At 41.0% G+C, this 27,571-nt stretch overlaps 1 protein-coding gene across 2 annotated transcripts; it reads right to left on the minus strand.

Moving 5' to 3' along the window:
* PRKCI (protein kinase C iota) lies at positions 1-26,728 on the minus strand. Of its 2 annotated transcripts, XM_009902365.2 has the most exons (18): positions 26,484-26,728; positions 20,112-20,233; positions 15,706-15,795; positions 13,733-13,783; positions 12,461-12,546; positions 10,974-11,114; positions 10,763-10,817; positions 9,590-9,648; positions 9,029-9,205; positions 7,936-8,033; positions 6,860-6,946; positions 6,143-6,278; positions 4,590-4,677; positions 3,244-3,369; positions 3,074-3,153; positions 2,037-2,126; positions 1,621-1,736; positions 1-516 (listed from the first exon to the last, which is right to left on the minus strand). In XM_009902365.2, exons 1-18 carry the CDS (start codon positions 26,597-26,599, stop codon positions 429-431), a joined length of 1,806 nt encoding a protein of 601 aa, XP_009900667.2. In that variant the 5' UTR covers positions 26,600-26,728; the 3' UTR covers positions 1-428. The 2 variants fall into 2 exon arrangements, with proteins under 2 accessions (XP_009900667.2, XP_054022399.1); XM_054166424.1 differs by lacking the exons at positions 12,461-12,546; positions 26,484-26,728 and having other exon boundaries at positions 20,112-20,131.
* Between the last annotated feature and the right edge of the window lie 843 nt (positions 26,729-27,571).

Consider the following 27,571-nt stretch of genomic DNA (forward strand, 5'->3'; position numbering starts at 1 on the left):
GACTTCAGAACCACAGAAGTAATCCTGCTGGGAAAATGGAGGTCCTTTAACAATATTTGAATTACTCCTCCTAATGTAATTTGTATTCTTCAAGCAAGAAGGAAAAAACCAAACTATCAGCACATTGGCAGTTACACAGCCAGACCCCGTTGTTGAGTCAGAAGCCCCAGAGACCAACTCCTATATTAAAATTCAAGTTTGGCAAAACTGTTGGAAAGTTTAACGTTTTGCATGTTGCAGACGAAGGTTGAAGCATGACAACTGTCCTGGATGACAATACAAAAAGCAAAATCAGTGAGTAATTTACACTGGGTGGCAAGGGTAAGACGTTCCGTTCCTCGTTTTATGCAAGTGCATCCAAATGAAGAGACGTTTATCCATGCAGAAACAAACAGAGCAACAATTGGCACAGTCCAGGTATGGAGAATTCAGACACATTCCTCGGCTGACATCAAAAGAGGATTTATATATTCAAAGCCTTCAAATTCAGACTGGTCAATCTTCTTCACGATATCACTATAAAGATTAAAACAAAACAAGCCAAAAAAAAGAGGCATTAGTTCAGCAAATTCAAAAGGTAACAATATTAACTGGGAGTTTGTCTTAAAATTTAGCCCTGTACACCAGACTGCAACTGAAAACATTCTCCTTCACTTTTTAGTCCCTTTCTATCCTCACAATTATCACTATTTTTTTCCTAGCCCCTGATATGGTAACACAGAAGCACTCAGGAGTAGTGGCTGGGCTGCTCCCAGGCATCTGTCCTCCCCAACAAAGCAATCTGCCACGTTTGCAGTTTTAAAACTTTCCCAAAACAGTCAGTTTGTAAAAAAAAAAAAATAACAACATTAGGATGTGATAAGATACTGCACCTGCATCAGCAACTTTTCCAAGCTTTATTTGGACTTTAGGTATTTACAAAGGAACAAAAGACATCAGATCTCAGACCTAATTTAATCATCAGTTTGTGTTTATCTACTGCACAAACTTTATATAAAACCCTAGAAAAATGACTAAAATGCAAACAGCAGTGGCTGAGTCAAACTAGAAAGGCCCTTCCCTCCTCATCCCAAGTCAGGGTCCTTCAGGAGGAAGGAACCACAAACCCATAACCAAAATCAAATGCAGCAGCATTCATTTTATCAAGGCTCAGTATGATCTCACTCAACTACTAACAATTTAAAATACCCAACAAGCCAAACAAAGCATCTTCTCTTGCTCAGCACACCCAAGGTAAATCCAATCTAACTTCTAGAAATATCATGGGTTAAGGTAATGCAAAGTAATCCACCTGACAAAACAGGTTTTCACTCCACATTTCTTACAGGGGATACCACTAAAACTTGTAAAAAACAGTACTTGATCATCTTTCCCTGAACTAAGGTTCTTTACAGTAACCTTCCCACTGTTAGCTGACTTTTACATCAGGCCAGAGTACAACACTTAACCCAGCCATACTAAGTCTGCCATGAGGGCATACAACAAAATTTCTCCAAACTAACACTAGAAAATCTTACTTACTGCTTCATGTATATATTGTGTATTACAGCTGCAGCTACTGAATGAAGTTTTACCTCCTTCACTGACTCAATAGAGCTTCCTAAATTCCATGTTACTTACTCATCATCTGGAGTGAGCTGCACAGGTTCATTGGTGAATTGGGAATCAAAGTTGTCCAGACCAAATTCTCCAGATATATTCGGTTTAAATGGAGGCACCACTTGCTTCTGCTCCATCTAAGAATAAATGCACTTAGTGACACCAAGAATAAGTTATGACCTACTGAATTATTTTTAATCAAGACTGAAAGTTACTATTAAGCTTCTTTTGTATACCTTCTACAATCATTCTATTTATCTGCTGTACTTACTGTGTGTAAAAAAGGGTTCCATGATTATGTGTTGTCATTATGGTACATCATAAACTAAGAGCTTAATGATGTTGATGTTTTCACATCATCTCTCATGCTCAAAACAAGTTGTCAAGCCCTCCCTGTATACAAAGACAGTAAGTTCAGCCAGTGGGCACTGACATACCAGATCCCAGTCGACATTGCGGAAGAATGGATGGCCCTGGATGTCTGCAAATCCTGTTTGAGGATGGCAGCCTAAACGTTCCTTTGGATCCTGCACAAGGAACAAAGTATTTCTAAATGGGTGAATAAAATACAAATGTCACAAAGCCCATAAGAAAAGCAACACCAGAGTTACAAGAGACATTGAAGAACTAAGTTAGCATTACCTTTTGTTTTTGGAAACTGATGCAATTTATTGTCTGAAACAGGCACGGATATATGGAAGCCTTTACTGCAATTTTATACAAATAACCATGCCACCTTTCTTGTTTTTTATTGAGAACTGTTTAAATGTTCCATGTGTTTCAGACCAAACCTGGTTAGTTTACCATTTCATTCTTTCCCTCCTTGAGCAGACTGACTGCCAGGCAATCACTTTGGGATAGTAACTGCAGGTTTCTGATAAATATGGTGGAAAGGTTACTCTAACATGACAATTAATTCCATCTCCATGTACTATTATGCATCCATGCACACACTACCAAGGAGCTACAATAGAAACAGTGTTCTTGAAGTAGTGTTGTTCTCCTGTACCTTTTTCTCCCCACTCATCTCAATAAAGGCCAGCAGGGGCTTGGACTAGTCCACACAGGAACCTTGGGCCACTCAGGCTGGTTAGGCACCAGCAGTCAGTGTATGCTGCCTCTGCATTTCCCTGAATGAAGCCATCAGCAGTTGTCAGATGATTTACTAAGCTTCTCCTTAAGGAACAACATAAATCTGGTAAATTAGTCTAATTCCCCAGATTAAAAGAAATCACTTGGAGCTTTTCTATGCCTTTCAAGATGAAATTTATTCCTGATTGCAAGCTCAGAGCGTGGAGCTTCATATTTTAAGACAAATATCTAGAATAGGTCCCCCTCAGTCCCACTGAATCTGCTTTAGGCTCACACCTTTTCTACCCTGTTTTGGTATATGGCAGTTAAAGTATGTCTGCTACACATCAATTAGTCAAGAGCCACTCCTGAGAAGTCTTAAACAGTCCCCTCTAACTCTTACCTTATTAAGGAAGCTCTTTAGCACACCTGCTGCTTTAACAGAAAGGGATCGGGGAATTCGGATCTGTTTTTCCAAAATTACTGCAAGAAAACAAGGTTCCTATCAGCCCTTCCATCTTTACAGGTGAATTAAAGGCAAGCAGAAACACAAGGAATACTTGTGGAACTTACCTTGGAAAAGATAATCTTCTGTGTTCTGATCAGGGTTGTCAGAACTGCCAACAATGTCAAATGGTGACCGGCCTGCCATCATTTCAAACATGAGGACACCAAGCGCCCACCAGTCCACACTGAAGCCTAGAATTCAAAGGAGAAAACACCACTGGAAATATTTTGGAGTAGAAATAGCAGCACTTTTGGGGCTAAAAACACACCTTAAGGAAAAAAAAAAGTTCAAAACTGTAAGTATTGGCAGGCTTTCTGACTGTCTGGACAAAGGAGAGACAACGAGTGCTCTCCACATTACTGGGTTCATTATGGGCACAACTGGAGGGAATGCTGGGCAAAAAGAAGGCAATACAAGAAGTTTGAAGGTTGCTATTAGGACCTTAATAAAGCTTTAGATAATATTTAAGCCTAGTCATTACTAACAGTGCATTATCCACGACAGGAGATAAGGACAGGGAGGAAGTATGCAATTCTTAATAGTAGCAAGACATTTTTTATGGAGCTAAGCATATCTGTTCTGCTATCACTGCTAAAGAAAAAAAGATTCCTGTAGCTAGACTGGGACTGATACAGTCTGGTTGGCCCAAAAAGTCTGTCCAAAAGAGACAAGTAAGATGGTAGAATTAATTTTTTTTCCTAATAGGAACTAATTGTAGAACTTGTTAAAATCTTAAGGGAAGAAAAGTCAAAGACACATCCCTGGAAGTTTTTAAGGCCAGCCTGGACAGGGCTCTGCACAATGATCTAGTATGAGGTGTCCCTGCCCATGGCAGGGGGATTGGAACTAGATGAACCCTGAGGTCCTTCCAACCCTGACAATTCTATGACCTACTTTGCACAGTACTAGAAGCTTAGGAAAAAAGGACAAGTAACAGGAAACAAACACAGCAAGCCTTCTTTACCCTCTTACATCTCTTGTTTCAGGAATCTTGTGGACATCCTGAACAAGCAATTGCATAGATTATTTCATTTTTAATACCAAGATTTGTGAAAGGGACATCTACTACCTAGGCCCTTTGCAGTGACATCCAGATCTAATACTGTCATTACTACCAAATACAAAGCTCCAAAACTGCACACAAATCAAGACTGCAATTATATTGTTAGTAGTATCTAAACCAGTTATAAACAACAATAATGAAGAAGGCAGGGTACCTCCTTTGCTTGGGGGGGGGTGTGTGGTGTGGTGTATGTCTTTTCTGCTCTTTCTTTGAAAGACTTTTTCTGAGTGGATGCTGATTTAAACTGATCACATGTCTAATGGACATTTATACTTGAGTTGTTTAGCATTAGAAAGTAGTAAGAGTCAAGGTGAAAGTTACATGATAGCAGTGACCATATCAGTTTACCATAATCCTCTCCCCTGAGAATTTCAGGTGCAATATAGTTTGGTGTTCCGCAGAACGTGCTGGTTGTGTCTCCAGGCCTCAGACCCTCCTGTGAGAAAAAAAATACTTCAGTTAGCCAAAGATCTCACACTGCTAAGGACTTTATTTTGAATTGACTGAAGGGTCCTGAAAAAATTCCTTTTGTTTTAATAAAACTATACTTAAATCTGCATGTAAATGAACATGAACCGCTAGTTGTTCCAGAAGAAACCAAAGTAGGTTGCATAGAACACCTCAAGAGGATGACACATACCTACTGCTGACATCTTTCAGATTTTTAGCTAATAGCTTCATCACATCTCCAATGATAAGAAAATGTGAGTAACTGAAGCACAAGCTTACATGACCAGAGTGCTGCAATGCACAGAGACAAGCTTTACAGACAAGAGCACGGGACGAAGAATGGGAGGAGGTTACCCAAGGGAGTTTTCAGTCTTCATCCTTGTGAGTCCTCAGACCAAACTGAAAAAAGCCCTTAGTAACCTGGTCTGACATTATAGCTTACCCTGCTTTGAGCCAGAGGGTGGATTAGACCTCCTGAGGCCCCTTCTGATCTGTATAATGTTATGCTTTCCCATTGCTCAGTCAAAATTACAGCATTTAAAACAATTCTAAGAGATCAGCATAATGGCAATTCCATGGCAAAGTCAAATTTGTACTTCAGTGTCTTCGTCGTGACAAAGATTTTTCTGGAGAAAATGGGAAGTGTCACAGAATCTATGTGTGGCTGATGTATTTCAACCTCTTGCTCCTTTTGAAATCAAGCTGTCTTAACTATCTCAGCCTACCCCTCCCAGTCAAGGTGATAGAGCAGCTCTATAAAAACAGACTATGTATTTATGTAGTCAGTGCACTTTGGCATTCCTTTTTCTCCTCTCCATTTGTAGAAGTGAAATAGATATACAGCTGTCTGCACCGTGCACAACTTCATACCTTGACCTCTCACGTTTTTAAATCTTTTAATTGCACCTTGAGTCCTGTGTCCAGTTCTGGGCCCCCCAGTTTAAAAGGACATCGAGACATTTGAACATGTCCAGAGAAGGGCAACAAGGCTGGTGAGAGGCCTTGAGCACAAGCCCTACGAGGAGAGGCTGAGGGAGCTGGGACTGCTTAGCCTGGAGAAGAGGAGGCTCAGGGGTGACCTCATTGCCCTCTACCACTACCTGAAAGGTGGTTGTAGCCAGGAAGGGGTTGGTCTCTTCTCCCAGGCAACCAGCACCAGAACAAGGGGACTCAGTCTCAAGCTGCACCAGGGGAGGTTTAGACTCGAGGTGAGGAGAAAATTCTTCACTGAGCGAGTCGTTCGTCATTGGAATGTGCTGCCCAGGGAGGTGGAGTCACCATCCCTGGAGGTGTTCAAGAGGAGATTGGACGTGGCACTTGGTGCCATGGTCTAGTCATGAGGTCTGTGGAGACAGGTTGGACTCGATCCTCGAGGTCTCTTCCAACCTTAGTGATACTGTGATAATTCCTTAATTGTTGATTTTACCGATTAGCAAGGAACTAGATCTTACCTTGCACATGCCATAATCTGTGAGTTTAATATGCCCTTCAGAATCTAGCAGCACATTGTCCAGTTTTAAATCTCTGTAGATTATCCCTCGTTCATGTAAATAGTTCAATGCTAGACTGATTTCAGCAGAGTAGAACCTAATGTAGAAAGAAAGAGACATTAATTACTCAAGTAATCAAACCCAAACCACAGTGTCTTGGTGGTATGATTATTTAAAAATGATAATCCCATGTAGTCTATTACTTTCCATCAGAAGTGGACAAGTTGTGGATAATCCACAGTCACATAAAAAAAGTTAATATTAATGTCTGCTGAAATCATCCCTTACATCTCACCATCTGAGATGAAGCATATGCACCAAGAACTCAGCATTTGCCTGGACAGCTGGTAGTGGTTGTTGTATGAAAAACACATTGATATCATTAGACAGTTAAAAAATAAATAAATAACACAACAGTGTTTTTCTAGGGGAAAAAAAATAAATCAGAATTGGACTGGAGTCATTCAGGGTAATGCTAATACAAACAATACCTATTACAGCCCCTCCTTGAAACAAAAATGTGGTAGCTTGCAGAACTGAAGTGAGGAAGCAGTTTCATGTTTCTGAAATCCTGAACATCTGGAGAGGATTTGCAAGCTCATCATCATAATCTCTGCATCTCTGCACTATGCCAGAAAATCAACTGGTTTGATGCAAGCAATATGGAATTAGACATACCTGGCATGCTCCTCTGGCAGCTTTCTCTGTCTCTGCATATGAAACATTAGATCTCCTCCATTTACATACTCTATAACAAAGAATAACCTGAAAGACAGAGGAGTTTGTTAAACATAATTGCAAACAAGGCTGCAAGAGATTTGAGATGTTCTAGGTCTATTATTGAATGATGTCAATTCAACTCCTCCCATCTCTTACATTTCACCACTTTCCCTCCCTTTGAATAAATTCCCAGTTAAAAAGCAAGTATACAAAGTTTCTCTAGATAATTCCTTAACTACTAAAGCTAACATTCCCAGATTCCTGATCCATTACAAGTACTGCTTGTCATTAGTAAGTATGTGACTATACAAATAGATTCACATCAGTCTCTATGCCAAAACATGAAGACAAAAAAACCCCAACAATTGGACAAAATCTTTTCTCTTCTTGGTCCCTTTTATCTCCTTTGTTTGTGGTTAAGGCTATTAGTATGTTACAAATACTCTTCTCACTTTCTTCCACTAGCTTTTTACCTTTTGAAACAGCAAGGATGCTGTTTAAATGTACAGTAACTATGTTTTATATACACTGCAAACGATTACTTTATACAGTAATATTTATTACAGTATTTATTAAGCTACTGCAATCTCTTGTTTTACATATATGGGAAAAGAATCACTTTTATATCTGTTACTCTGTTTTCCTTTTCAAAATTCAGGTATTATTCTCTAAGTCTTGCTCAGAGACTCGTCTTAAGAGTCCATGCAAGTTTGAGGTAAATTTCCTTGGTTTTTTATATTTCTAATTTCTCTCTCCCTAAAACCTTTTCCCCTCCCATTCTGAGTTCTGTCTTCTACTTTATATTCTTCAGCTTTTTATTCTGTCACCTGTACTTCTCTTCCTGTCTAGAATCCTTTCTGTTTCACCTACCAGTACTTTATATTCTTTATCATCTTCCCAATATGAAAAGCTGAGATGATGAATCTGGCCCTTTGCTCATAATATGCTACAAAGATTTACAGAACATTGTCTGTTGCCACCTAAGTAACACTTAATGCTTTAAATAGGCCTTCTCATAATTTCATGACTTTTACCTGCTTTCTGTCTGGAAGCAAGAGTGTAGCCCAACAAGAAAAGGATGATTTGAAGCCTGTTCAAAGACATGTTTCTCAGTCTGAACCCAATCAATATCCTGTTTAAGGAAAGTGACATTCAGGAAAGGATTGTTGCACTTCTCAGCTCAAGTATTCATGACAATTAGCAGAAAGATACTCAAGTGTTTTGCCATTTTCATTTTACTTGCAAGAAATTAAACATTATATAGTTCTCCAGTGTGAAGACAATTTAGCATAATCATTTTTACCCCCTGCATTTTGAGGGCCCTGTTTTTTGAGTCTCATTGTATAACTACACTTGGGAATGAAAAAAAAAAAAAAACCACTCATCTATAAAAATAAACTGCTGCAGACAAATGTAAAGTAGCATTACAAAAGGCAGAAGAAATCAATGCTAGACATGAGAAATAAATGCAAAAGCTCTTGGACAGCAAACCACATTCATTTAAGTCTTTTCAGAATAGCCCAAATAAATACAAGGGAAATCTCCAGCAACAACAGAAATGTTGCAGTTTAATGCTGCAATTTCGGACAAGTTTCCACTAATCACTGTATAAGCTAGAGACAAATTGTTAAAATGGAAATTTGATTTAAAGAGCAATTAAAATAACCTTGTGAGTTCTCCTTTGTGACAAAAAAACACAAACAAACAAACCACACACCAAACAAAAAATCAAATCAAACTTTAACATATGAAAATCTGACACCACCCATTTCTTTTCCAGCTCAGTAAGCCAACATAATAGGAGATACATGGAATACTGCTTCAAACTAAGAAAGTGAGCCAGGCTTAGTTACTTAAATACTGCAGGAGCATTGCTGATGAACACAAGACTGATGACAGAGGCAAATGAAGCTCATGACAGAAACCACTGACACAGGAGGGCAGCTGTGAGCTACCAGGCCGTCAACGGAGACCTCAAAATTGGTTCATCTGTCTCCTGAACCTTCTGTAGTATAGCACGCATAAGAAACTCCACGCATAATTTTTTAGTGTTGTGGACCCAGAAGCCTGGTTCCTACCTTGTGGCACATTCTGAAGAGTTGTTTTATTGATAAAAACCTTGCCTACCTCATCATCATTGACGAGCTCTTTCTTCACCACTTTCATTGCATAAATGCGTTCAGTTTTCTTCAGTCGGACAAGCAGCACCTTTGCGTAACTGCCTCTTCCTATAACTCGGAGCAAGTCAAAGTCCTGAAGACCCAGACTGGAAGAAACTTTGCCACTTTCTCTAATGCTCATTGCCTTTTGATAAAGGGAATTTGAAATTAGTAAGCAGGCTTGCCAACTGCAACAGCTGCAAAAGTCAGCATTTTGACCAGCAAAATTAATATAAACAACTGACTCAATTAACGTTTGTTATTCCTAAAACTGTGCTGTCCTGGAAAGGAATGTGAGGGGAAAGGAGGAGACTTGGCAGATGAGAGACAAATGAAGTATTCCAAACTCCTCCAGTTTATTTTGAACTCAAGGTTCAAAATAAGACAGCCAGCGAGTCATATATGCAAACACCTAAGTGAACAATCCAAATGTGCTTCATGCTTTCACTTTGGGACAAGAAAAATCACTAAAATCTTGAAACAGGCTTTAAAATCTCTGAATACAGTTAGCACGGTTAAGATACTTTACCTCTTTTTCTTCACCAACATGGTCCAAGCTCTCATGACTTGATGGATTGTATGGAATCACTAGAGGCACAAGAAAAATGGTTAGACCAACACAACAGCACTTTCTTTTCCCTTACAATTTCCACACATGAGCTCAGAGATACACAATTTAAATGCATCCATTGAAAGTACTCAAAACTGTTGTGATTGTTGGTTTTCCTTTCTAAACCATCAGAATCATTCTTTTGTACATCACTGATTATTATCAGTTGTGGCTAATACAAAACTGTAATCATGGTTGGAGATCTCTTCAGATTAATCTTGACCCCACATACTAGTGCAGAAGAGTGGTTTGGTTTTCAAACTTAACATTCTCTATATCAAGATCCAAACGTTAGGACTGTCACTCTGCTCACAACAAATTTGTTTTGACTACCAACCCAGTAGAAACTTGCTTTGACCAAGGCATGAGAGGCCTTGAGCACAAGCCCTGTGAGGAGAGGCTAAGGGAGCTGGGGTTGTTTAGCCTGGAGAAGAAGAGGCTCAGGGGAGACCTTATTGCTGTCTACAACTACCTGAAGGGAGGTTGTAGCCAGGTGGGGGTTGGTCTCTTCTCCCAGGCAATCAGCACCAGAACAAGAAGACACAGTCTCAAGCTGTGCCAGGGGAAGTTCAGGTTCAAGGTGAGGAGAAAGTTCTTCACAGAGAGAGTTGTTAGCCATTGGAATGTGCCGCCCAGGGAGGTGATGGAGTCACCGTCCCTGGAGGTGTTCAAGAGGGGATTGGACGTGGCACTTGGTGCCATGGTTTAGTAGTCATGAGGTCTTGGGTGACAGGTTGGACTTGATGATCTTTGAGGTCTTTTCCAACCTTATTGATTCTATGATTTGAAGTATACAGCTCACATGATGGGGGGGGGGGGGGGGGGGGGGGGGGGGGGGGGGGGGGCAGGGGAGTAACTGAAAGCCTAAAATCTTCATTTTTTGCCAAGTTTCTTAAATAAGAGAAACATAACTAAAATATGGAAAATTGAGGGTTTTTTATATTTACAGCCTCCTTAGCAATAAAAAAAGCTGCCTTATTTTTCTCATTCTATGACAAAAAGGGAGAATTGTAGAGTTATTCTGTTTTGATTTAAAATTCAAAGTTCATCTTTCAGCAACTTAAAAAGGAAAAAAAAAAAAATGGATTTTACCTGATTCTACGTTATCTGAATGCACTGATGATGGATCCATAGGCATTATTGGCTCCTGCAAATATGCAAAAGGAATTTTGTAATGGGCTGTCCAAGCATAAGAGACATTGGAGACAATAAGTGAAATTTAAGATCCCTGAGGAGAATAATCTAGCAGCTTTTAAACTTGATTACTCAGTGTTACTGCTCTAATCCACTAAGTTTTACTTACTGGCTGCAGTGTATGACGGCCACATTCAATATTGACAAGTTTATGACACTTCTTGTGAACAAGGAGTTTGCAATTGATGCATTTATATCCCTGGCGACCCAGGCCCCATATTCGGTCAGTGCAGATGGCGCAGTGAGCTCTCTAGAATGAGAAATCAACACCACCAATTAAAGAGCAAAACTAAACAATAAAAACTACTTTTCAGCCACACTTTCATCAACAAAAAACAGAGGATAGGAGGCCAGAGAGATCCCTGCTGAACTTGCCACTACACCAAGAGTCTCTGAAAAGTTTAAGAACAAACAGGCAGGCACAATACACAGGAGCTCAAAAATTACAATTGAACAGTGAGGAGCAACTGCAGTACAGAAGGCACACATCTACACAGAAAGGTGCAGGCACAGTCAGTCTCTTCTGCACACAGAGGCAGGAGCCCACTCCAGGTCAGAAGTGTTGCAGCTAAATCATCCGGCTGCTATGACCAAGCTAAATTGCTACATGTATCATCACCTGTCTGCGTAGATGAGTCCTTATACAGACGAAGGCAAGAGAGCAAAAGGTTCATCACAAACCCCAGCAAATAATAGGAAATAGGAAGATCACCACTCATTGAAGGACAGTCACAAAACAACTCAATAGATCCATGAAAAAAGGCTGTCTATGAAAGCAAGTGTGGTAAGTGATGAAACTATGGTGTCTTGACAGCCTTTGACCAGGAAGAGGTAAAATAAGGAGGAGGGGAGAAAGAGCAGAAGTTAGATATGAAAGATGCTCAAGATGAAGTTTAGTGGAGATATTCTCACGCATTAAGCACACTCAGCTTAGAAAAGAAGGGAAGATCACTGAAGCTGTCAAGGAATGTGGCTTTTCCCAATATTTTGGGGTTGTTTTGTGCTGTTGCTTTTTCTGAACACAGCAGGTAGCCTTCTTGGTCCTCAGCTGATTATATTTGACCATTGCTTCTTGAAAATATTCCAAATGGTTTGTTATTTTCAGTTGATTACATGCCATCACAAGAAGGAGAAACAGTTTTTGATTTAAAAGTTGGGGGAGGAAAGAAAGTCTGTGCATCATAAGCAAGTTCAGACCTTTTTATTCCCAGAACTTGAAGAACTGAAAAAGTACTTGGAGTAATCTACTGCCAGTGTTCAAGTTTGCTTTCTGGGAAGATTATAAGGGAGCACAGGGAGCATTTATATAAGTGATAACATGATTTCAGAAAGTGAATTGCAACCAACTGATTTTTTTTTAATATTTAAAAAATACATATATATATATTTCTTTTTCTATTTCTTTTTTCTAAGCTCCTGATAATTCAACAACAAAGAAGTTTCTTTGAACTACAGTTACCAGAAGTCTACATACTACGGACGAACGACAAAAATGAGGATAAAACTACCTTATAATTTTTCAAGGCAGTGACATAGTCATTACAAAAGCAAGACAGCCCTGTACCGTGGTTGTTAAGTGCCCAACAAGTGTCTCACCCTGTTAAATCGTTTGGCTTGGAAAGTGTGACCATTTGCACAATAGAGCTTTCGCCACCGGCGGGCGCCTCGGCGATAAATGGATTCTAAGAGGAAAAACATAGGATTATATCCATACAAATACAAAACACACAACCACAACATCTGCTCGTGGACCTCTCTGTGTACAGCGATTTGCAGAGTACAGTTCTCACTCCTGCACTTCACAGAAATGCAGAGTCAGGTTTTAACTATCTTTTCTTCATTTTGAAGAAAACTTGAAGTAGAACATCCTGACCAATTCTAAGTTAACTCTGCTCTTCCAGAGTTAATAGGAAAAGCGAGTCAAGAGAAGAAAAACTGCCCAAGTGCCACAAACCCTCATGTGCAAAATATCCACCTACCTTACCTACAGTTGGGGAGGAGCTGTGGGGAAGGAGGAAAGAAGGTGAATTTAAGGAGCATGCCCTAATTTGTAAGGCTGCTTGCAGGAATTGTCTTGTGCTTTAGATCCACAGCTCCCACTGGTTTGGATTTTTTTTTGTTTATTACTAGAGGCATGTTAGGACCCAAAACTGAAAACTAGCATATACAAAACCACACCAAGCTGCAAGTCTATTTCTGATTCAGACCACATCATCATTTTTTTCAGAAAGCAGCACTACTTATACTGTTAAAGTTTACTTCTAAGCCTGCACGTTTACATGTGTCAGAGAGCTGGATAACAGGCTGACAGAGGGAGGGGGGGGTGTGCGCATAACATACACATGCTCTCATAAAACTTCAAGAGAGGGAAAATCACCTCTTTCAGGCCTAGTACATTAGCTAACATAACTTGGAGGTCTTCAGAGACTACTCCTGATAGTACACATCATCAATTTAAAATGAATTACACACAGATTTCTAAATGGTGAGACAACAAGCCATTACCATTAGTTACCACTGGTTACAAGCCTTTGTTCACATTATTCAGCCAGCAATCTGGCAACTACCAAAAAGACAGAAATAGGATAAAAAAACTGTCACAATAGAAGAAGCAAAAGCAAGGAAAGCAGAGTGACATGAATAGTTAAGAGGAATGTGAAATGCTCATTAACAATGATTCAGAAGTGACAAACAACATTTAAGTTTAGCAAGACTTTCTATTCCTTTAAAATAATTTGTAGAGACATGCATTATTAATACTCCTATGTGTAGGATGCCAAACCAAAGAATATCAAATTCTTCTGAACCAGGCAATTTGAATTGCAGATTATTTTTTTTTTATGCTTCTTAACTAGAATGCCTACTTACTGTCTTCTCCTGGACAAGGCATGCCAGGCCGTTCTGGTACACAAGGAAACACTGCAAGAAAGATATCAACTTGTGATTAATTTTGGACAGAAAAGAAGTCTTTGGTTTAAATACAGTACTTCTGAAAGGCATTCAACCCTTTAGTGAGACAGCACAGACTGCTTTTAACAAAACCTTGTGTAAGAGCAGGTGAGCTCTTCAAAGCTGCCACAAATCATAGAACTGTCAGGGTCAGAAGGGTCCTCGAGGATCATCCAGTTCCAACCCCCCCTGCCATGGGCCGGGACACCTCATACTAAATCAGGTTGCTCACAGCCACATCCAGCCTGACCTCCAGGGATGAGGCTTCTACCACCTCCCTGGGCAACCTGTTCCAGTGTCTCACCACCCTCATGGGGAAGAACTTCTTCCTAACATCCAGTCTGAATCCACCCACTCCTAGCTTTGCTCCATTCCCCCTGGACCTATCAATCACCAACTGACATCCTAAAAAGTCTCTCACCAGCTTTCTTGTAGACCCCCTTCAAATACTGAAAGGCCACAATAAGGTCTCCTCAGAGCCTTCTCACCTCCAGACTGAACAGCCCCAAGTCAATCTGTCTCCATAAGAGAGGTGCTCCAGCCTTCTGATCATCCTTGTGGCACATTCCAGCACTTTTGCTGGGCATAACAGTGATATACATGAGTAAGGGCGTGGGGGCACTAAATAAATCAAGTTATTTCCTAAAGGAATTAACTAGAAAAAGTAATTATTCTGGTTTCACATCTGAACAATCATCAGTTGGTATTCTGACATCTTGACTATAAATTTATTGTATTGCAGTGTTCTACCAGTTCCATATGGTCTTGTCTACATTAGGCATTTTCCAGTTTGTTTATTTTCAGTAATTATCAGAGAGAAGTGTAACCCGGGGGGAGACAGTCCTGGCTTATGCAGAAGCTTATCCAACACAAATAGAGAAAGGACAGATCAAAAAAGCATACTGAAGTCAAAGATACAGAAACCCTGAAATGTATATAAGAACAGAATGCATTCTTCTTCCACTCTTTACAAGTCTTTGAAGGAAACTGAAAGCTCTCTTCCTCCTAAGTGAGATGATGGTGAAGTAGGTATTTTGCATCCTTTTAGAGAAGGACTATGTTAAGACACTGTAGTGTAACACATCCACCAACACTCTTTACAGGGATCCCCTGCTTTTCTACTATAATCTGTTCAACTGAAACCTGTCTCTTCTTGTAACAAATTACAAACAGTAAGAAAAATATAATGCAAGAAGCTACCAGAAAAGGTGTGTAACCTGAAAAAATATTGAACTGCTACACATCAAAGCCAGCTACTATATTATTAGGTTCAAAACTGGTCTAAAGTATTTAATTTTAGAATAGTGAAACTTTTGACCAGCTTGGTATCACAAATGGAGTTCATCAACTTTTTTCCCTAATACAGATGCTGCTCCAAAGCACTTAGAATCAGTCAGGGTTGGAAGGGACCACAAGGATCATCTAGTTCCAACCCCCCCTGCCATGGGCAGGGACACCTCACACTAGATCAGGCTGGCCAGAGTCTCATCCAGCCTGGGCTTAAAGACCTTCAGGGATGGGGCCTCAACCACCTCCCTGGACAACCCATTCCAGGGACCACTTACCAAAGTGTAGGATACTGTACTATATGTTTTGACTTGACAGTGCTGGGTTAACAGTTGGACTTCACAAATTTAAAGATCTCTTCCAGCCTGCAGGCAGGCAGCAGGCATAGGAAGGGATGAATGAATGAAAGACACAGGGGCTGTCTTTCATTAGTAAACTAACAGCAAATTCTTTTCGTCCCTCTTAATTTAATGAAGTGCAGTGTGTGGTTTCAGCATCCTCTTGACAGAATGCCACAACTGCAAAGGACACAGATAATGGAAGGTGACAATTCCACTTATTCACAGGTACAAACGTGAGAAGTAATATGGTGAAATTCACTGTACCATGAATTAGAAGCTCTGAATCCTTGTTTAGTTCATACAACCTAAAGGCCTCTTCTAACTCCAGCTGAGAAGAAACTGTACATGGATCACCTGCAGAAAGACAAGGGAACAATACAAAAACTCCAATTAGTTCTGTGCTGTTCACCAGTTACCTCACAGTCAGTTTTAAGATAATTACTGTAGCAATCCAGAACAATATTCTTAAGTGTGGTAGGATTAATTTTTAATGCTGTTCAAAGAGTGCATCTGAAAATACAATCATATTGAGTGCTTTCAGGGAAAATAAAAAGATTAAATACTCTCAAGAGGCAAGCAGATTATAATCACAAAACACCACTGGTTTAGACTGCCACAAGCATGGTTACACACCATTACAGTACAAGAGGTGCAAGCTATCTTCTGTACCTCAAATCCTTCTAAGATTCCATTTTATTTCATGGCTTTAATTAAACCCAAGTGGATTTATTTTCACAGCTGCTTCAACACTGCTAAGACTTTAACCAGAAGGTGCAAAAGCAGTTAGAACTCTAGTCTTTTCCTCAAACCTCAATCCAGACACTGGAAAAAGACTTCTACTTTCATATCCACAAGACTATTTGAAGTAAAATCCTTTAAAGAAAGGACACCAAGAAGGGAGGGAAGTAAGGGTTGGTTGCTTTGTGGTTTGCCCCCCTCACTCCCCACATAAAACAACTGTACCTTTAGTTGACCATCTGAGATGGAGCAGAGAACTACCCAAGCATTTGGCATGTATTTTAATATTTCCCAGGGCCGTCCTGGATTGCTCTACCAAATCTGTGTTTCAGAAGTAACAGTTCAGGACTCACTAAGGTCTCTGTAGATACCTACTTTGTGTTTCTCAAAAACATGAGGCATCCACAAAGTTATTTCAGAATCATTAAACAGCACTGAACTGCATCAGGGCACATAGGTAGCTTTAAAACCTAGGGACAGAGGCGAGTGAAGAAAAAGGGAGATTAAGCTAAAGATCTGTTGTATTTAGGATTGAGAGTGAGAAAGAACTTAAAGTCTAGCCTCAGTTCATACTCTTTCAGACACACAGCCTGCATTTTAACTGTTTCTCAAGATTCATTCAAGACTTCATTTGATATTTTAATGAACCTCTTGTGTCTGTCAGTGTTTGGAAAGTGCTATCAAGACTGAAAAGAGCAACCAGGCAACAAAACTTTTTTTTGGTGTCTGATGCAGATTAGTAAGATTATGAAAAAAAATAAAAATTAACTCCAGAACATAAGCAGAACAAGCTTCTTTCTATCCAAAATCCCATATAGCAAGTTCACCATCATACAACATTTCCAGTTTTTAACCAAAATATTACTTTCCACATCTGTAAGCAGTAAACTGGTTGTGGGTAACTGAACTTGGGGAAGGCAGAACAATTTACATCTCAGCTGAGCTGGGAACTTTTAGTGCTTGGAGTGTTGAGTTGATACCATGGTTTGAAAGCTAATAACCAACAGTGTATCAACCATTCTCTTTTTTTGTTTGTATGTACTACAAGGGATCAGAATTGCTAAGGCTCTTCATGCAACTATCAGGCAGAGGAATATTTAAAACTCACCACACAAGAAAGAAAAACAGTAACAGAAAAACCTGTTATGTACCAGTTATTTTCTATTGCTAAAATATTAGTAGTAAATATTAACTGTACATTTGCAGCATTTTGTCTTTATTATTTTCTGCATGTCATAATCCCCAAAATGAGCCTTTGAAGTTGTTGCTGTTTTTCACAGCACTGGTTTTTGTCTTCCTCCTACAATTAGCCTATTTGGACACTGAACTGCCTACCCACTGCCCAAGCTCACTCAACAGAAAGCATGGTGGGAGGAGATTTATTGATCTGGATTTATTCAAACTCACTATGAGAATCAACAAACTAGTTTCTCTTCATTTGTTTCTGACACCTGTGCAAACAGTACTGTTTTTCCTTTTGGCAAAGGAGAAGGAGGTTCTGGAGAACTTAAACCATGCTTCAAACCAGGAACAGAAGATTTATAGTCATACTCTTTCAGCGAGTTCACAGCAGGATGAATTTTGCAGCCAAAGACAGCTGGGTTAAGTGTCACAGGAAAATATTTACTTTTAAATTATATAGCAAGAAACAACAGACTGAACATAAACACGAGGCTAATGTCCATCATGAAAGACATTTCAGAAGGTGAACTGATCATATGCAGGTAAGATAGAAGTCTGTGTAAAATCACATCCAGTTAGTTCTGTTTTCCAGTTGCATCTCAGCATTTTTTAAGTGATTCCACTCAACTAGGTCTGCCTTGGTGTGCCATTACTTCTGTGAAACAGAAGCAGTGATACATGATGCTCTGTACTTTGCAAAGGCTGAAAAGACATTTAGTATATGACAAATAAAAACCTTAGTAACTAGGCAAACCCAGTTCAGTCACACATCTGCTGAAGAAATTTAGTCAGGAAGTAGTGGAGATGGCCTAGACACCATATCTTGCCTTGTATCACAAGAAGCATGGGTAGCAGTGTAACAGTCCACAGTGAACACATTTCCTCATGTAACTGAAGAGTGAAAATCAGTTTTAGCGAAGAGGGTGTGATACAGGAGTTTTCCAAGAAAGCAAGTCTTGAGTGTCTAGAAAGAACACCAACTGCAAACACTGAAGAGTGGTGGAAAGAGGAAAAGAGGAGGCAGAGGGCTTGGCAAGAAGCCATGTGTTGTAGATACAAGAATTACTCACAACAAGGATGGATTTTTTTTTTTCCCCTTTTTAAACACTCAGCTCCAGATTAACTTTTTCTCTACTGACATGAAACTGGAAGTGAACAATTAAAACAAAGATAGATTGCTTGGGAAACCTGAATCCCATGTGAATACATGAAAAAAAAAAAAGTAGGCAAACTGCAGCATTTCTTTTTTTACAACTTGTCTCTAAAGAGCAGAAATGGAGGCAGAATTGCTCTTTCAGGTAAACCAGTGAAGCTGCACAAAGTCTTCTACAAATGTTTCATTAAAAAGATCTGTACTTCTCACTATGGCTGATTCTCCCTCTTCAGGGAGAAGTCTATGATCCTCCTCAAGGAAAAACACAACAGGAAGCTGGCTATGAAGTACAGTGTCAATCCTCACTGAAGTCTGGCCATAAACAATTTCATTTCACCACATCTGCCTGGCACAGGTAACTTGAGAATGATGAGGGAAAACAGGAAGAGAGAAAAGGGAAGAGGGAAAACCTCCTCAGATTCCCAAGACCACATAATTCTTAACACACCTGCCCATACAGCACTTCAAAAAAAAAAAAAAAAAAAATCAGCTTTGGTCCATATTTAGCTTTGAGCTGGGAAAAACTGGCACTCCCCCAGTTCTGAATGGGAAAGCTGTGAGAATGGGAGGAAGCAGTTCTATAAGCACCATTTATGTTAATTACTGCATACAAATACTAATCACTGCCAACAAATCACTGCACATTATGGCCTTTTATGTATTCCATCAAGTACTCAGCATGCTCAAATAACTCAACAGCTATTTCACAATTCAGACATCTCTTTGGTGTAGCTCAAAACCTATGTGTAGAACACATCAAGTCCACAAAGAAAGTAAGAACTACAAATAACCTCTTCAAGCAATTACCAAGGTGTACCTGCAGCTCACAACTGGACTGCATCTGTGTCCAGGACAATCTGTTAAGGAAAAGGGAAATCATACCCTGAACTTTTCCCTACAATTTTTTATTCCAAGGTTAAACTTTAGCAGGGATAACATAAGTGCTAGAGGTAACAAAAATTCTCAGCCAAGGTTGCTATTACTACATGTTGATGAACATGATGATGTTGAAACTACTTGGACTAGCAATATGTCTTTTAATAGCTGGAAAAAGTTTTACTAATTGTTACATGTTGGTAGATTTTAGGTTTCTAAAGTAACAGCTGATACAAACACTTAAAATATAATGGGTTTAGCTATACATACAACTCTAAAATGGTATTGATATGGCATACAAATACTATAACTTGTGTCACTTAAGCCTTAAATCTGTGAGTTAAACTAACCTTAAGGGGAAGCAAACATTTCTTCAGCAGTATAAGGAAATACTTTCCATTCCCTTTGTAATAAACACTAACCTTGAATTAGTATTTTGATAATTACTGAGGTTTAATTTATTTGTTTGAAAAGCAAGAGGTCTCAACATAAAGCTGTTCAGGGCAATGACCATTCCATTAAGATACACTTCCAAGGGCACCAGATAATCATCATTTTTAGCATCAGACTTACTATTTCTAAAAACATACTTATGAAGTATGTTTCATGAGCTTATTTTATGAAGGCAAAGAAAAAGATGAAAGGGAAATGAAAATTAGATAGATGAGGAACACGTTGATCAAATATTTGTGGCAAAACTGAGAACCAAGCATTGATTTACCTTCCTCATCAATCCATTTCATGGTGAAGAGCTGTTCATTGTCAAATGAGCACATGTCTCGAACTTCATTGCACAGTCCCTCGAATGAGATGGAAGGTTCAAAATATGTTATCATGATGTCCCTGATCAAGAGAAAAAACCACATTGGAGTAATTATTCTGCAATATGTACCATCAATGCCTTCCATATACCACTAATATAAACCTCACCTCTGCTGTAACCCCTTGAGAAACACTAAAGTAACATTAGCAACCCAGTAGCAAGTTCCCTTCGTATAGCAAAGTCAGGCTCTAAGATTTGGGATATTGGAAACAGGTTTGGATATTAGGAACAAGTTCTTCACCATGAGGGTAGTGGAACACTGGAACAGGTTGCTCAGAGAGGTTGTTAGGGCCATATCCTTAAGCAGCTAAGTTTTCATCTGGTCAAAATTCACACAAACATACCTACCACACTGAATTTTATGTGTTTTTATATCAGATCTTGTGTGTGGGCAGAGTGGTATCAAGAAGGTGACTTAACATATTGTGATCACTGAACCTGAACCACTTTCAGGAATAGCAGGGAACATACCTGATAAACATCCTTGCCTGAGGCTCCCTTAAGTTCAGCAGTGCACATAAAATAAACCAGCAATTTCCAAGCACTCCAGAAAAACAGCTAGCCTACTTCTGGAGTTATGAGCGTGATCAGTTTGGTTGGGGGAAAGACATAAGTAAATGGTTATCATGGTGAAATGACACCTCTTCAATGATCTTAACAAAAAGCTGCTGCATTATTTGGTTGAGGAATTGTTCTTCTTTTCACATGAGACAAAATAGAAAACAAAGCAATATCTGGAGTGTCAAATTTAGACACAGCACAGTACTCTAGGGCAAATGAGGCTTTGAAGTACCTGGTTGCACCTACCCCACAAGGAAAACTGCTCTGCCTTTGCATTTTGAGAGAGGCTGCAAAAACTGTGACCCCCAACTTCAGTATCTGTCTCTACAGAGGCAGATTTCAGAGTGCACTACTGTCACAGACACACAGGTATCACCCAAAGAGAAACCCACAAGGCTGTGTTAAGAGGCAGAGTCTTAACCTGTATTTCCTGTTTTTCAGGGAAGGAAATATGCCACTGCTTACTTAGCAGCTTCACTGATTTTGTGCTAAAGTTTACCATCGCTTCACTTAGTCACATTATAGTGCAGATCAGGTTGGATTATATTCCTAAACAAAAAGTTCTGAGGGCACTGAAAAGTCCTTTCGGTTACCACAGTTTATTTTGTGACTGACCAAGTCAGTAATGAGAAAGGGTAAGTTAAAAGTGGCAACTACATACATGGCTGTTATTGCCAAGCAAAAAGCATTAGGGGACAGACCACAATCTCAAGAGACTGAAACTATTGATGCTCTTGCAAAAACTGAGGGAAAAAAGGTACTTTGCAAAATCTGTTCAGCAGGTTTTCAACTATTACCAGACAGTGTAATCACTCTCAGTGGGTTTATTATCACAATGTTACATTATTTTATTACATTACTTCTTGCATCAAACACCACATTGATGAGGTCTTCATTAGGAAAAAGGCAAGACCAAGTTAAACTCTACTGAGAAGATATTTGGCATTTTAAACAATTTTAAACATTTTAACCAGGTTAGTGAACAAGGAAGTTAATGCAGACCCTAACCTGCTGGCTTGCATGAAAAAATATGAAATGCCCTCCCTCACTAAGAAAAACCTCTTGACAACAGCCCTTTCCTTTTGATGAAGATAAACTTATGCACTGCTTTTAATAAGTGTGACTGTTATGAAGCTATTTGAAAGCATATCGTCATTTGTCTCATCATGATACACAGAGGGAATGAGAAGAAAATCTGATTTAAGCACACCCTCTACACCATCACATGTGGATGTGCCAATTAACTCTTACCATGGAAGCATCAGGGTTTTCAGAATTTGTTTTAGTACTATTATAATAGGTCTTAATCAAGGACTGTGAGAAGAAAATATGCAAATACAGAAGACAGTACTTGCCCTGAATTAGGTTCAGTTAAAGCGTTGTCATTTATAGCTTCCATAAATATTAATAAAGGATTGGTTTATTCATACCAAAGGTCTGCCTGAATCAATACCCTGCCAATGTAAGAATCAGTAGGGGATACACTATGGAAGGCTGAGAAAATTCAAATGATAAATCACAGAATTATTGAGGCTGGAAAAGATCTCCGAGATCAAGTCCAGCCTACAACCTAACACCACGACATCAGCTAAACCATGACACCAAGTGCCACATCCAATCTTTTCTTAAACACCTCCAGTGATGGTGACTCCACCACCTCCCTGGACAGTCCATTCCAGTGCCTAATCAACCTTTCTGTGAGGAAGTGCTTCCTACTATCTAACCTGAACCTGTCCTGTCACAAGTTGCCTGGAAGAAGAGCCCAACCTGACTACAACTTCCTTTTAGGTAGTTGTAGAGAGTGGCAAGGTCCCCTCTAAGTCTCCTCTTCTCCAGGCTGAACAACCCCAAATCTAAACACAAACATTAGAGAATAGATTTTAAATACCTCTAGAAGACCGTGAACCTCACCATCATCTTCCCCACCTTTCCTGAGACCAGTTTTTCTCATGCCTTTTCTTTTACAGATCATCCAACAATCAAACACTCACACACACAAATATGCACAACCAACATAAACAAAAAATCCCCCACCTCAATGCAATTCAATAGCTGCAGACCATTTTTCATTTCTGAGCTTAAACTTCTGAGAGAATAAACCACTGTAAGAACAGAGATTTAAATTCTTCCACCTGCAGCCTAATAAAGGCACCAGATAATATGCATATGGAAATACACAGATACATAATCACATATTATCTACATATCCACATATTTATCACACACCTGGGTCAGCCATTAAGGCTTTTGATAATGTATAATTATAGCTCACTGAAACATACCCAGCCAAGACTCCTGGAGAGTTCTGCTGTTTCAGTATTGTTTCAGCACAGAGAGGTGCAGGCACTGCCACCTAGAACAATTTAAAGCACCTCCTTCCCTGGCAGAAGTCTGAGGTCTCAAACTGCCTGCTTCTGCATTTTGTTTTTTTGCCAAAAAAAAAAATAAAAAATGGATCACCAGAAAATCAAATCAATGTCGAAACAGCAAAAAGAGGTAAAAACATGTTTACAGACTTAGATCAAAGCCTTCTTAAGCTGAACACTCTCCTGTGCTGATCTTGATCCTCAAAAAAAGATACTGAGCTGAAGAATTGATCAGGAAGTGCTCAAGACAAATAATAATACAAAGAATGGATGGGAGAACTAAAAAAAAAAATCTTAAGACATTATTTTCTTGGAAATAATTTCCAAGGTGTATTTTGTGGTTTACAATTAAAATAGAACATTTTCTCCCCCCCACTTATGTAAATGCAATAAAATTAAGAAAATAAGCAAATATTGAGAGGACTGTCAGGAGTATGTGTCATTTGACCAAAATCAAACTGAAGGTGGGCAAAACACGGGCAGCCTATGCCTGTACTGACAGTCTAACCTACACTACAACCTACAGTTACAACAGGGCAAAATGTAAGTCAGGCACTAAAAGAACACAAGCTAGCAGTTCCAATCACAACAGAGGAATGGTTCTTCAAGTTTAGGCTTTGGAAATCAACACCATTGATTCCATAGCATTGCTAGAGCACAAGCAGTATCTTACACCTAACAGCCCTCCAAGGCTACAGTGCAATCTTCCCATGTGTATTAATAGCCTCTTGTACTGAACTGACAAAATGCACCTACAGCAAGAAAGATAAGACAAAAGGTAAACTCTGAATAGTATCAGAAAGCTGAAATGGCTCTAATTACAGATGCTGTTTGGTGCCACACGTTTGAAGCTGCTACACTTGCACCTCTGTTACACACACCTCACAGGTTATGGTGACTCTTCAGAACAGGAAAGAGTGTTTTCAGCATTTTAAACAACCAGCCCCATGAGCAGGATAAGTGTGGATACTGGAAATATGGTAACCTGGATAAATTCAACCTAATGCCCTAATTCCCAAGTCGCTGATAATTCCCATCCTTTTATTCTCAAGATCTCTGCTCATTTTAGGAAAATCTTCCTTCCTGATTTTAAAAATTCCATGAATTTAAGATAAATAACTAGCACTGCCTGGCTGAATGAAACAAAGACTTTTCAAAGAGTTCTTCATGAAAGTCTTTGTCTTGGCTAAGAAAAGCAATTAGGCTCTGGGCCAGACTATGGGATGTTTTGAAGATTCAGGTTCAGCTCTGTGAGTTGGTAAGCCCAGCCTCTCCAGCCTCAGGCAAGTATCCAGACTATCAGATTCCCAACCATTTCAAGAACAAATCTGTGCTTTCAAGTTGCTGGGTTGCTGTTTCATTTTGTTGGGGATTTTGTTTTGTTTGCCTTTTTTTCCTTAACCAACAACTCCTGGAAGCTGGAAAGACCTTCACAGTAACATCTACAATCCACTTAAATGCTTCTAAACAGAGAGAGGAATGTTTCCTGATTAATACTATTTCTCATCAAATCCTCTATTCAGCTCTAAACTTGAGACAATTTGATGAAAGGGGAAAATGGTGCCTTTGATGTCAGTATTTAGATTCTCAGTCTCCATGTAGCTCCAGTGTAAGCGCAGGTAAAGTTTTGCTTCAATACCCACTTCTAGTCCTTCACTGAGAAGTAGGTAAGAAACTTTCTGTTGTAAGAGAGAGTAATTTATTTAGATGACTAAGGCATCCAGCTTGTTAGTTTGTTGGTATTCACAATGGTTAATCAACATCCTATATGACTCAGTGTCCTTACTAAAACTGATAATTGCATTAACAGATAAAAACTCAGCAGATGAGACTCAAAAGAAACATTCCAGTGTCTGTGAAATTACAATCAGTTTTCTTCCTCACTCCCACAACCTGTTCTTGCACCATAGCCTTCCTGTGCTGAATTCATGTGATTACATGTGGAAATGATCAAGATTAAAACTAATCCAGCAGAAGAAAAACTAAATGGGTTTAATCCAGAACAGTTCTCACTTCAGTTCACTGCCCGACCAAATGAACACTTCTGCCAGCTGATAGCCAAAAGCATCTCCAGGTCCTTCAGAAGAGGTGGATTAAAGGGACTGTAAAACAAAGATCTTAGAATTTCACTATTACTTTGACAGTTTCACACATCCTTTAAAGTCACAGATTGTGCCAGTCACTACAGCACTTCTATTAAGAAAAGCCCCAAAGCAGACGCATAAAAGACTGAAATAAAAATACAGCAGCAAACACCAAATGCTTGGCATGGTTTCTATAGCTCTCCCTAAAATGAGAAAGCTTGAGATACCAGATAGTAAACACTGTAAATCTAATAAATCTTCTCTTGCACTTAATACAGATAACTGGAAGGAAGTTGTCGAGAGTATCATGCGCTCACTCTTAATCCAAAAATGCAACCTACATTTTTTCCTGCTTAGATCACCTCCTCTTAAGCTTAATGGCCCAATGAACTGCTGTCAACCCTTGCACTCAGACTTTTAAAGTTATATCCCGTAACTGTTACTATTTAACAGGGGCTTGCCAATCGAAAGCAGAACACTTCTGTTTGTTGCTATTGTTACAGAGCCCCTGAATTAGACCAGCAACATTCAGATTTCCATTGTGCCAATCTCTAGACTTTTTTATACAGCAGAAGCATAACTGACAGTAGATGCATCTTTCTTACCGCTGAGACTCCCATAAAGTCACTCGGTCTTCGAAAATGCCTAAAACCTGACTAAAAGGATTTTCATCCAAACCTTTAGACCTTGGTATCACTCAAGAAGCCAAGACCAAGACCAAAGCTGGACCCTGGAAACGATTCTTAAAGTACGAATTTTGGCATGTGACCCCTAATAAAGTGTTATGAAGGGATACGGCCTTATTACTGACAGGAGATAAACAACGAGGGCCTCGGGATGCGTGGGAAGCCGGGTGAGCAGGGCAGAGAAGGCCCCTCGGGTTCATCCGTGTTTACTGGTGAGGCCACGGCAGGAGGACGGAGATAAGACAAGCCCCGGCAAGGCGGCTACCGGCGGACAGCCAAGGATGTCCTCAAACACTGTATCCCGGAACTACAGGGGAGTCCGTACCAGGCACCCCAAATACACCAGCGCCCCACAGACCCCAAGGAAAACCGCTTCTGACCCGAGGCCTCGCAGGCCTCGCTCCCAAGGTACCGGGCCAGGCAGCACGGCACTGGCCCCACCGCTGGGCCCGGCCTCGCCGCTGCGCCCCGGGCACTAGCGAATGCTTCTCCTCACGCCAGCCGCCGCCCCTCCGCCTTCCCGGGCCGCAGCTCCCATCCCCGTCGCCACTGGGATTTCACACCCTCACTCACCCCTTGTAGTAGGCTTTCACCCGGACCTGGTGGGCGCTGTCTCCGCCGAGGCCGCCCCCCCCGCCGCCCGGAGCCGACATGGTGCTGTTGCCGCTGCTATCCCGCTGCGTCGGCATCCCCCTGCCGCGGCGGGCGGCACCGCCCAGGCTGGCGGGCGGGCGAGGCGAGGGGCGGTTTGGGGGAGCGGGAGGTGGTAACGGCTGCACGACCCCCGCCGCTCCCCGCTGCCTCAAGCGCGCCGCGGGCCCGCCCCCTTCTCGCGGAGCCAGCCCGTAGCGGGCGTGACCACGGGAAGGCGGGGAGGGCACCGGGAAGCGGCACGGGTAGAGCGTGGAGCCGTGCGGGGCGGCGCAGGAGAGGTGCACGGACCCTTCCCCAACAGTTTGGGGCACCCGTTCCGGGAGCGGCCGGTCCGCAGTTCTGCCGCCCGATGAGGGCGGGCCACACGCCTGGCGTGCCGCGCCGTGTCGTGTTCCCCCCGCGCTACATGGGCTCTCCCCGCAGGATTCCAGCGCACACCTGTGGAGTAGAACGCTCCACTCTGAAGGGGAAGGGGGAAAGTGGCGGCGTACAGGCAGTCGGGATCCTGGTAGCGAAGCCACTGGAGCAAACCGTCCCCATGCAGGCGGGCCAGAAGTTACCCTGACGGTCGCTTTTCCCCCCTCCCCGCGCCCGGAGCGGGGCCGCGCACAGTGGTCTCCCCGCCACTTAGTAAGGCCCGCCGCGAGGCATGCTGGGACTGCTAGGCAGCAGCGCGGCCCTGGCGCCGGTACGGCGCGGGAGTACCGGAGGCTGAGTACCGGAGTCACCGCCGCTCTTAGCGGTGGCAGCCGAATCAGGCTGGGTCCGCTAGACTGCCGCTTCTGAGTTCTAGGTGCCTGGTCTCTTCTTGGCAGCGGCTTCTTCTGCAGCCGGGACTTCGCCGAGGAGAGTGAGCAAGGGAGGAAAATTTGTCATCTTACTTATGTATCAATAGGAGTAGCCTCTTTTTAAGGGTGTAAGAGCCCTGACAGCCTTTTGAGGATTAAAGAGCCAGAAACGCCTGCAGCGGTACTCCGGTCTATAAGCAGTGGAAGCACAGCCGTGTA

The sequence above is a fragment of the Dryobates pubescens genome, chromosome 13 (genome assembly GCF_014839835.1).
Source record: "Dryobates pubescens isolate bDryPub1 chromosome 13, bDryPub1.pri, whole genome shotgun sequence".
Classification (NCBI taxonomy): Eukaryota; Metazoa; Chordata; class Aves; order Piciformes; family Picidae; genus Dryobates; species Dryobates pubescens.

Bases quoted from the DNA above. Each gene is read 5' to 3' on its own strand.
- PRKCI (XM_009902365.2), bottom strand. From the start codon at position 26,599: ATGCCGACGCAGCGGGATAGCAGCGGCAACAGCACCATGTCGGCTCCG. The intron at 20,234-26,483 runs GTGAGTGAGGGT...TCTCTTGATCAG, and splicing joins GTGAAAGCCTACTACAAGGG to GGACATCATGATAACATATT. The intron at 3,154-3,243 runs GTAAGTTCCACA...GTTTTCTTGCAG, and splicing joins AGAAGATTATCTTTTCCAAG to TAATTTTGGAAAAACAGATC.